This window comes from Sus scrofa, chromosome 1 (genome assembly GCF_000003025.6).
Source record: "Sus scrofa isolate TJ Tabasco breed Duroc chromosome 1, Sscrofa11.1, whole genome shotgun sequence".
NCBI classification, from domain to species: domain Eukaryota; kingdom Metazoa; phylum Chordata; class Mammalia; order Artiodactyla; family Suidae; genus Sus; species Sus scrofa.
Window position 1 is genome coordinate 166,605,338 of NC_010443.5, and position 11,106 is coordinate 166,616,443.

At 51.9% G+C, this 11,106-nt stretch overlaps 1 protein-coding gene and 1 long non-coding RNA gene across 6 annotated transcripts in view; one reads left to right on the top strand and one right to left on the bottom strand.

The window, feature by feature from the left end:
- CORO2B (coronin 2B) overlaps positions 1-3,503 on the top strand; it is a 142,971-nt gene extending 139,468 nt beyond the window's left edge. For all 4 annotated transcript variants that reach the window (XM_003121757.5, XM_013993330.2, XM_013993332.2 and 1 more), the window contains exon 12: positions 1,073-3,503. In XM_003121757.5, coding sequence (XP_003121805.1) covers positions 1,073-1,204 — 132 coding nt within the window. In that variant the 3' untranslated portion in view covers positions 1,205-3,503. The remainder of the gene's footprint in view (positions 1-1,072) is intronic.
- On the bottom strand, positions 2,559-6,241 carry LOC106509078. Of its 2 annotated transcripts, none has more exons than XR_002346367.1 (3): positions 4,432-6,241; positions 3,814-3,920; positions 2,559-3,128 (listed from the first exon to the last, which is right to left on the bottom strand). It is a non-coding gene; the product is annotated as an uncharacterized LOC106509078 (long non-coding RNA). The 2 variants fall into 2 exon arrangements; XR_001306319.2 differs by having other exon boundaries at positions 4,414-6,240.

Genomic DNA, 11,106 nt, shown 5'->3' on the forward strand with positions numbered 1-11,106 from the left:
CAATCAAGATATAGTATATTCTCCAGTCTTTTTGATGGGTATGTCATCCACATCTAATTCAGTAGCAACTTTTTTAGCATCCCCTTCATCAAGATTCTCTAATGCATTCATCTTGTTTTTATAGAAACAGCAACTCTCCTTTGGTATTCCCATTTCATCAGCTTATGTCATATTTAATTGAATTATGCAATTAGAAAAACAAATGCAACTTGTGTACCAGGAATTTTGAGGACAAACACAACTCAAGTGTGTGGGGTCCTCCAGGAGCCTGCTGAGGCTGTGTCGTGTGGGCTTCTGTTGGTCGTTTTATGGAAGACATGGAGAGGCTGGATAATCCAGCGAGTCATCTAAGTAAGAGTGTGTCAGATTCCTATGCTTCGCTCATGCCCACTCCAGCAATTCCCGGTGCAGACTTTGGGGTGCTGTGCCTGTGATGGTTCCGTGTCAGCTGGGAAAAAAGCTGGATTCCCTTCTGTACCCTGAACTTCATTAAGAGGAGAAGGATGCAAAACGTTATAGAAAGCTTTCCATTTAGAATGGTAGGCAAGGAGTTCCCATCGTGGCTCAGTGGAAACAAATCCGACCAGCATTCACTGTCCCTGGCCTCAGTGGGTTAAGGATCTGGTGTTGCTGTGAGCTGTGGTGTAGGCCCTGGAAAGACCAAAAAAAAAAAAAAAAGGTAGGTATATAAAGTGTTACACTTCAAGTCCTAAAAGAGTGAGCTTAGGTATTTGGAAAACTGGCCTGTGTGGACTCATCCCTTCCTCAGGGACCCTGGATCAGTGCCTGAGGCGGGTCTGTATAAGCCAGAGCTTTCCTTTTTTTTTTCTACCTCTCAGGGTAGGGTGGAGATAAGGGTGGGTAGCAGCCAGGTCTGGAGAAAGGCGAGCCGCAGTGACCCGAGTCACCTGGAACGCTGGAGTGGGGGTGGGGCGGGAGGCCTGGGCCAGGAGGGCAGAGGCTGCATTGGGGGGCAGGGAGGGGTGAGGGTCTGGCTGCCCCCTCAGAATGTCACCTTCTCACCTGTTCTCTCCTGCCCCCGCCCCCGGCCTCCTCTCTCCATCCACCCCAGCTCCTCCGAATGTTCTTCCGGCAGCAGGATGAGATTCGGAGGTTGAAAGAGGAGCTGGCCCAGAAGGACATCCGCATTCGGCAGCTGCAGCTGGAACTGAAAAACTTGCGCAACAGCCCCAAGAACTGTTAGCTCCCCGGCTGGGCTGTTTCTAAGCCAATCTCTCCGTTGTTTCTACTCGTCCCGTAACTTCCCTGTATCCGGTGACCCCAGAGACAGAGCCAGGACTGGAGCTGGGGGAGAGCCTGAGGACCCCACCTGCCACCTCGAGAACTGGAAGCTTACCTTTGACCTCTTGACCTCATGCTAATAAAAGCCCCCAGCCTCTCCTGGAGACTCAGGCCGGCAGCCCCACTCCCGGCTGCCCCAGGAGCCTCAGCTTCCCCTCGGCTGGGCAAAGGCCAAGGACTCCCAGAGGGGTGCCCTCCGTGGACCAGGGAGTGGAGGGGGATGCCAGGACCCCAGTAGATTTAGAAGTTGAACGTTTTCCCTACAAAGGGGGCTGCTGGGACATCTCCGTGCTCCCTGCTGGGGCTCACAGCGGCCCTGATGGACACACAGGAAGGGCTGGATTGCAGCTGGTCTCCCTCCCCCTGACCCCAGCCCTGGAAGCCTGATTCAGCTGACAAGGGCTACAAGCAGCCCAGCTCCTTTGTCTCTTGCCCCCCTCTCTTATCTTCAGGGAATTAAGAGGATTGCTCGCCAAGGCCATAATGACCCCTTTGCCTTCCCATGATGCTCTTCAAAGCTCTGGCAACACCCTTTTCCCGTTTACTTTGTGAGGCAGGCAGGGTAAGGAATAGTGTCCCCCAGATTTTACAAATGACTGAACCAAGGGTTGCAACGGGGATGTGACTTACTAAGTCACTCAGCACGTGAACAGTGGACCCAGGACTAGCGGTGTCCAGACCGCGGGCCTGGCCCTTCCCACCGCATCAAGATGCCAATCCCACAGGGGCTTCGCCAGGGCCCATGTCTCTGTGGAGGAGCAGGACTGGGAGCCACCTTTACCGCCTCCCCACACCAGTAGTGCCAATGTGTCACACTGCCCAGTTGAGGCCCCTCGCACTCAGTGCCCCTGCGTCCTCCTGGCCCCACCCTCTGCTCTCGGCCCAGGGGGCTCCCTCTGAGATGAGGCCTCTTTCTGGAAGCGGAGGCTGAGAAGGGGGGTGGTCTGGCCCCAGGAAGGCAGGGCAGGGGCCTGATGGCTCTGAAGGCTGCTCTGCGCACCTCTCACCCCCACACTCTCAGCCTCGTTCAGCCTTACGCTAGTAGAACCACCACAGCCCCTCACGTCGGTGTAGCACTTTAAAGTTTACACAGCTCTTCGACACATAGGATCCCATTTGAGCCTCACCTCAGCTCCCAGAGGCAGGGAGCGTTCTCCCCATTTTGCAGATGAGGAAACTGAGAAGTGGCCCAAGGTCCCAGGACCTGGGAGATGCCACATTTCACTTGGTCTTCTACAATTTTCTTTTTTTCTTCCTTTTCTCCCTTCATTTCTCACTACCTACGAGTCGGTGAACACTGTTCTCAGAAAAGTCAGTTAGGGGGTGACTTTGAGATCCGGACTGGAGATCAAGAAATGAGTGTCCACTCTTCTCTCTCATTAGCTAGAACCTGCTGCACGCATTGTGCTCCACACCTGCTAGTCCCAAGGCCACCCTGCAGAATAACCATCCACAGAGGCGGGGCTCCTGAGGGCCCCTCTGGGTGACCTGGGCAGGGAAAACCCCCCATCCCCTCGGGCTTTTCCTCCAAGAACCTTCCAGCCTCTCAGCCAGCTAAAGCAGGGTCTCCTCACCCCCCTAGACCCCACAGCTAGACTGTGTCAGCTCACATCTCCTCCCCACACTTCTGCAGCTTTTTTTTCTTCCCCACTGACCTTCGTGGTCATCTGTGATTATTTATGCTGCCTCCTGAGGATAGAATTGAAATAAAATGTTTTCAACTTACCATATCTGGGCACAGCCAGCTCTTAACCTGGGTGGGTTCCTGCTGTTGGTCACCATGGTTTCTGGACAGCCAGCTCCCCAGCCAGAGTCCCTTTGCTTTTCTGGAACAACAAACCATATCTGTATCTACAGATACCATTTCGCACTTTGATTCATCTACAGCAAGACTTCTGAAGCTCGGCGCTGCTGGTATGTGGGGCCAGATAATTCTTTGCCTTGAGGGCTGTCCTGTGCAGGATGTCTGGGCAGCATCCCTGGCCTCCACCAATCAGATGCCCCAGCGGCCCAACCCAGTGGTTATAAATAAACATGTCTTCAGATATCACCCAATGTCCCCTGGGGTATCAGAATCTCCCCCAGTTGGGAACCACTGTTCTGCTGTTACTCGGGAAGCTCTTCTCTGTATCCAGCCCTGTGTTGGGGTCTGGAAGACACCAATGTTTTAAACGGAAGGTGCTCCAGAGTTTATAAAGCACGATTCCAAATACTTGACTCCTTGGATCTTCATAGCAGCTCTAAGTGGTATGTTCTAATTATTCCCATTTTCAAGAAGAGCATTCAGGTCCAGAATGTGACATGCTCACGGTCATTTAGCTGGTATAATGGAGAAGACACACAAGGACATGGATCTTCTGAGCCTAGAGCCAGAGGAGGCACGAGTTCCCAGTCCTCAGCCAGGCCTAGTGCTGGGCAGGTCTATTTGGGGAAGAGGACTGCTGCCCATCATGAAACAAGGGACGTTGGGCGGGGAGTGGGGGACCAGGCCACCGGGACACGCTCACTCACCCAGCCAGTGTTGTCATGGAGCAGTTTTCAGGCAGCAAAGTAGACAGGCATGTGGCAGTGTGGACACCCCAGGAGACTCACAGGAGCCAGAGGAAACCAATGAAAATCTGAGAAAAGAGGGCGGGAGGAGTTCCTGTTGTGGCTCAGTGGATTAGGAACCGGGCTCGTATCCATGAGTATGCCCAACTGGGCAGCATTTTCATCCTCACTTATTAAGGCAGATCGTCTGAGGTCAGAGTCAAATGTGGTTTCCCTCCAAGCAGCCCATTTTCCCTGCTGCATCTGGTGATGAACCCATCAGTTGCTCACAGGTTTTTTGGTTCTTCACATACTAGGATGTATTCTATGCCTTGTCCGTTACCCAGATCCTGCTGCTGGTTATGGCCTAGCCCACCACACTGCTTTGATTAGGGCAACGATGCAGGAGAGCAAGCCCCTCCGGCTCTTTGTACGGGTTCCCAAGGCCATGTCCTCCCCCCCTTCCCCCCCCCAGGTGCTCCCTTCATTTCCCCAGGTGAGGACATCTTGGGCTAAACTCCAGACTCTTCTATTGTATGGAGAGGTCCCCCCGGGGAGCATGCATAGAACGCCTTGTCTCACCTCCCACTGCAGACCTACTTGGATTTTCAGCTCCATCTCCACGCTGAGTGATTGGATCTACTCAGTCCTGGGCACTGGGAACCCGGAGATGGCACAGAATCAGGACTGCCCATGAGGGGCTCCAGGCAGTGGTCCGGATATTGGGCACTATGTCACCCTGCGAAATGCGGGGCCTCTGGAGGCTGGAATGAGTTCCACCCCCTGCCGGCTTCGGTGTGGAACAGGCAGTTGTTTGGGGATTTGCCGACGCCCAGGTTCCCTTCGGCAGCCTCCCGAGATTCCGAGACGGGCTTGGGCATTTTTAGACTCTCTCCTGGCACTGGGCAGGCATCCCAGACTGCAAGTGGACCGTGCAGAATGTGGCTGCTGCTTCACTGTGGGAAATGACTTCATACTGAAACACCTCCACCCCAAGGGCCCTGCTCCCCCCACCCCTTCCTGCTTGGAAGGGCTGCACTGGCAGGGCTGCCTGGGCCAGGAGCAGACACTCACCTCCAGATCCCTCTCCCCCCCTCCTCCTGCAGGCCGAGGGATGCAGGCCCAGGGAGCCGCGGGGGAAGAGGGCCATGTTGGCAGAAGCTCCTGGTTCTCTGTGCATGTGTGTTTCTATTTGGGAACAACCTGCAGACTGTCTTCCCTTGGAATTCGAATTCAGTAATGAACATAAATGGATCAGCCTTGCTTAGAGAAGGTGAACGTCCACAGGGTTGGGTCACAGAGTTCTAGGAAGCTCCTGTCCCAAGCCCCTCCCTTATACCTGGCTGTCACATGGCACACAGTGTCTCTGGGTAAAGCAGTGCCCCTGCCAGAGCCCTCTGCCTACAGATCCCTCTGGGATGGGGATGCTGATATGAACAGTGTTGACAAATTGAAGGAAACAAGGACACAGTGAAAAAGGGTGGGCCCAAATGGGAGGGGAGGGACACTGAAGACCAAGATATTAGATCTCAAGGTCAAAAAATGAAGACAGGATTCAAAGACCAGGAAGCATTTGCTAGGAGCTTGAATCCAGCCAGCAGGTGGCAGATGATGGCCTTCCTATCTATAGAGGCCCTTTTTTTTTTTTTCCTGAGCTGGGTCCCTTCTGCCACCTCTGGCCCCACCCCATAATTAAGGACCCACCCAACCGTAGGCAGGAGGGCCTCACGGCAAAGCAGGCACAGAGACTAGCCAGGGTTTGAAATGCCCCAAATATAGAAGAAATGGAGGCTCGGAGGTGGGGGAGGGGGGGCAGCAGGGCCTGCGCCCCACCCCCGTGCCACTGCCCAGCCCCAGGTCAGCTGTCTCAGAGGAAGGGCAGGAGGAGCTCACCTTCCTTGGAGGCTGCCTGTCCTGAAGAGCTGGGAAGAGGCTGGAGCTGGGTTCCTGTCCCAGCTCAGCCCCTAACCTCCTCTGTGACCTTGAGCAGCTCCCCGGCCCCACTCCCAAGGGACCATGGTAGGGAGGGGCCTGGAGAGTCTGCAGTTCCCAGAGGCCTGGGGCTGAGAAGGTGGCAGAAGGTAGAGCTGGTACATGAAGGGGAGGGAAGAAGAGGTGAGGAAGGAGGAGCAGGGATCTGGGCCAGGCCTCTGCAGCCTGGTGGTGGTCACAGCCCAGCCCAGGTCTGGGGCCCGCCTGTTCCAGCCCCGCACCATCTCCAGGAAATTACTGATGAGAGAAACAGGAGCTGCGTCCCAGGCATGGAGACAGCCTGCCCACAGAGGAAGAGGGGTCGCGCCCAGACCATGGAAGCCCTGAAATCCTTGCCCCAGGGAAGCTAGATTCCACTGGAGGCAGGAACGAACACCTCCCACTGGCCGCTGCAAGGGGAAGTGGTTAGAGGGCGGCTCTGAAGCAGGGAACCAAGGGGGGCTGGTGGGCTAGTGGGGGTGGAGAGATGGGGAAGGGGTGGCTGGGGCTGGGGTTAAGGCAGATTTCAGGAGGTTCGTCTTTGGTCAAGGAGTTAGGGGAGGAGGAGGGAAAGATGGGGATGGGGAGAAGAGGGAAAGGGAGGGGACCGTCAGGAGACCTTCCAGGATGGAACCAGAGCTGGGATGGGAGATGTCACTCCCTGCCGACAGAAGGGGCGCTCCACAGACTAGGCACCTTGTTTATACCTTTCTTAAACCAGCACCTTCCCCAAGAGAGGACCTAGGACAGTGCTAGCTGCACCCTGCTTAGCAAGTGTCCTTCAGACTAGCTGACTGAGGAATGGCCAATCTTAGAGAACTCCACTGGGTTCTTTTATCACTGAACGAATCGTCCACCCCTGGCGGCTGCTCAGCACCGTCCTGTGAGAGTCTCCCACCTGCTCTGGGGTCTCCCACCCTCACTTGTCCCCTACCTGCCTCAGGAGGCCTGAAATTCACATATTTGACCACCTTTCAGTGAAGTCTTTTGTAATGAATGATCATGAAAACAGCATATTTGCCCCTTTCTCTTTGTCTGCTGGGAGGCAAATAAACAGTTTTCATTCAAAAACTTTTATCAGGGAGTTCCCGTCGTGGTGCAGTGGTTAACGAATCTGACTGGGAACCATGAGGTTGCAGGTTCGATCCCTGGCCTTGCTCAGTGGGTCAACGATCCGGCGTTGCCGTGAGCTGTGGTGTAGGTTGCAGACGCGGCTCGGATCCCACGTTGCTGTGACTCTGGCGTAGGCTGGTGGCTACAGCTCCGATTAGACCCCTAGCCTGGGAACCTCCCATATGCCGCAGGAGCGGCCCAAGAAATGGCAAAAAGACAAAAAAAAAAACAAAAAAACTTTTATCAAATATTTATCAAGTGCCTTTTCTGCAGCAAGCATTACCCTAGGTAGTGGGACTAAAGAGAGGAACAAGATATGGTTCTTGTTCTCCAAGGGACTCTACTCTAATTTATAATTAAGATTCACGTGCAATACAGAGAAGAATGTCTAAAAGGATCAAGATGATGAACAGTGATTTTTCTCAGGGTGATAGGATAACGGATTAACTCAGTTCTTTTTTTTGATAAGAGAGGAAGTTTTTGGTTTTTTTTTTTTTTAGGTTTAAGACACATGTAGGAGTTCCCGTTGTGGCTCAGCAGTTAGCAAGCATCCATGAGGACTCGGGTTCGATCTCTGGCCTCGCTCAGTGGGTTAAGGATCCAGCATTGCCGTGAGCTGTGGTGTGGGTCAAAGATGCGGCTCGGATCCAGCATTGCTGTGGCTCTGGCAGAGGCCAGCAGCTACAGCTCCGATTGAACCCCTAGCCTGGGAATCTACATATGCCCCAGGTGCAGCCCTAAAAAAAAAAAAAGCAAAGAGACCAAAAAAAAAAAAAAAAAAAAAAAGAATAAATAAAGACACATGTAAACACTTAGGATTCACCACTGTTTCCCTTGGGATGAAGCCTTAGGCCTAATCTGTCTGATTCACCAGGTATGGGAACTGGGGGCCCTTCCTCCCCCATCACTGCAGCCCCTCTGGACCAAAGGAGGAGACTGCCCATGTCAGTAGTTGGATGGCATGAACAACTTGGGTATGGCCAGGTGTTACTTCTCTTGAACACTTGACAAGAGGGGGTCCTGATAGGAGACCCCCCAGCTCTCTGCCACTGAGATGCATGGGGCTCACATGGATTCCTGCACAAGCAAAGGTGACAACAGGTTTTCACCGGACCTTGATCCTCTTGACACCAGCTTGGCCTGCCCTGATCCCTCTAGGTCTGGTCCCACCCACCGACCGCCTCCTCACCCATCCCTGTGCAGTGCATGAGATCTCCATCTTCTGGTTACAGGTCAGTACCTTTTAACCAACATCTCCTCAAACCCCTGGTCCCCACCCCCACATCCTCTGGTAACCACCACCATTCTACTCTCTGTGTCTGAGTTTGGCTTTTTTAGATTCTGCATACAAGTGATATCATAGAATATTTGCCTTTGTCTGGCTAATCTCCCCTAGCATAATGCACTCCAGGGCCGTCTATGTTGTCACAAATGGCAGGATTTCCTTCTTTCTAGTAATCTGAGTTCTTCTGGTGAAAGTAATTTTCCATCAGAGGGGAGTAGCATTCCAGTCAGGGAACAGCATGTGCAAAGTCACAGAGGAAGAAAACAGCTGATGCAGGTGAGTGAGGTGGGGAGCCCAAGGTGCCTTGCATTGCTGCAGCCAAGGAGAAGGCTGGTGAGTGGACAGTCTGCAAAGGGCCTTCTGCTTAGGCTGTTTATTTGGAATGCAGGTGTAAGCAATAGAGAAGCTCAGGAACTTTCTAAACATCAGCATGATCAGATGAAATTTGCATTTGAGGAAAATCAATGGGGAGGATGAAAAAGAGAGCGACTTAGGCCACTAGGCTGGTAAGGTGCTTCTGGGAGTACCCAGTTGAGATAGGAAGGGAGCTGAATTAAAGAATCAGAAGAGAAGGGAGAGAGACGGGAGAGGGAGGGAGGGTTTAGTATATAATAAAATGCCACACTGCGTTGTAGAGAGATCAAAGAATAATTATACTTCGTGGGTCATGAAATCAATTTAATGGGTTACAACCAGCATTTTTTAGTAGAAAAGAATTAGTGTGCATTGTACAAAATAAGAGTAACAATCTGTGTGTGCAACTTTGTTCAGCAGTGCACATGCGTGTTTTTCTCTGTGCGTGCCTGGGGCAGGATGGAGCTGTGTGTACTGAAATGCAAAGTAAAATATGTTTTTCACTGTGGGTCACCATCAACCAAGTTTGGAAGCCACTGATCTAGAACGTACTAATAGTGCAAAGCAGAGAGTAATTGCCAATGGGATTCCCAGGAGAGAAAGATGCAATCTGTGTGTGGCTGTCAGGGATGGCTCCATGGCGGGTTCTGGGCAGTGGGAAGCAAGGATGGGAGAGGAGAGGGAGAGGCGTCCAGGGCAGGCAGGAGGGGGTGAGTACGTAGCAATCTGGCTAGATTCCTCCTTGGCCCTAGCCTTTCCTAACAGCCTCAAGATAGTTATCTTGGGGGGGATAACATTTCAGTCTCAGCACAGACAAGCATCTGCTGACAGCCTATCTTTTCCTCCAGCACTTATATAAAACCTATCTGTCGAATAACCCCTGTCTCTTTTGACCTTCTACAGGGACGTCAAGTTCATTCTCAAAACGGTGCACCAAATGAACAAACAAGGGACATTTATCATTTTCATGAAAACTCTCAGGGGAAAGAGAATTAAATGAGCTGAGATCTGGGTTCAAGATCTAGCTCAGAAGCTCATTCACCCAGGCACTGACTATTTCTAAACCCTGGTTTTGCCCATCGTAAAAGGGGCTAATCAGAACTACCCAGCCCTGGAGTTCCCGATGTGGCTCTGCGGTAATGAACCCGATTGCAGTAATGAGGATTGGGGTTTGATCTCTGGCCCCGCTCCGTGGGTTAAGGATCCAGTGTTGCCGTGAGCTGCAGTGTAGGTCTCAGATGTTCGGATCCCAAGTTGCTGTGGCTGTGGTGTGGGCCGGCAGTTACAGTTCTGAGTCGACCCCTAGCCATGTGTGTGGCCCTAAAAAAAGAAAAAGAAAAAACAAACACTACCCAGCCTTTCTCCCAAACTTGTAAGCTTCATCAAATGACATAAGGGTGCAAACCTAAATCACCAGGGATGCAGACAGGTTACTTTTCCCATTTGCCAGAAGACCCAACTCGTGTCAGATCCTCTATAGAACGAACAAGATCTGGCAACCTTGTTGTAGCCATTTAGAGAAGTTATTGTTTTATCAGATGGCACCATAGTTCCATTTAGGGAAGGAAATGCCTTCGTTCAGGAAAATACCTTGGATAGGCCCCTTGGGGATAGAAGGTGAGGCCCTAAGGACATGGGCGGGGAGGGGAAAACAAAGATAGCTAAATAGTTCTGCCTAAGAATTGAACAAGAATTTGGAGATGAGTTCCCACTGTGGCTCAGCCAGTTAAGAACACAACACAGTGTCCGTGAGGGTGTGGAAAGTAACATAATGTCTTTTCTATCAAAGGAAATCTTGGTTACTCCATTTTGCTCAGGTTTGGCTGAAATGCTTTCCTGCGACCCCCCTTCTCTTTCCTGCTTCTCCCAGTAGCAATGTGTTTCAAATTAGCCAACTGGGAAGACTGTGCGCCTTGACCCGACCAATGGGAAGGGGACAGGTAAATCACCCGTGTTAGGGATAAATAGGAGAGGGTTCTTTGTTCAGTGCACGTGCTCTTTGGAGTACCCGCACCCTTCTACAGAAGAGCCTTGTCGAGATCTCCCCGTGTTCCTGTGTCTCATTTTTCAACACTGACGATCCGAGCCTCGTCCCCAACAAGGATGCGGGTTCAATTCCTGGCCTCGATCAGTGGATTAAGGGTCTGGCATTGCCGCAAGCTGCGGTGTCGGTGGCAGACGCAGCTCATATCCAGCGTTGCTGTGGCTATGGAGTCGGCTGGCAGCTGCAGCTTAGATTCAACCCCTAGCCTGGAAACTTCCAAATGTCACAGGTGCAGTCATTAAAAAATAGAAAAAAAAAGAGAATTTGAGGGTGAGGGAAGAACAAAAGAGAGGAAAAAGGAAAAGTAACTAATCTGGTCAGAGACTAAAGCCCTAGTCTGTGAAAAATTTAGGAAGCTTTTTAAGAATATGGAGATCTCTGGACTGCAATTCTGCAACATCACTCCCTTTCCAATGTAACCTACTCCCCACATCTCCAATAAATGTCTATTACACCAAGCTGCCTTGTGGGAGCAGGATTAGTGGGCATCAAAAAGTAGGGGCTGAGG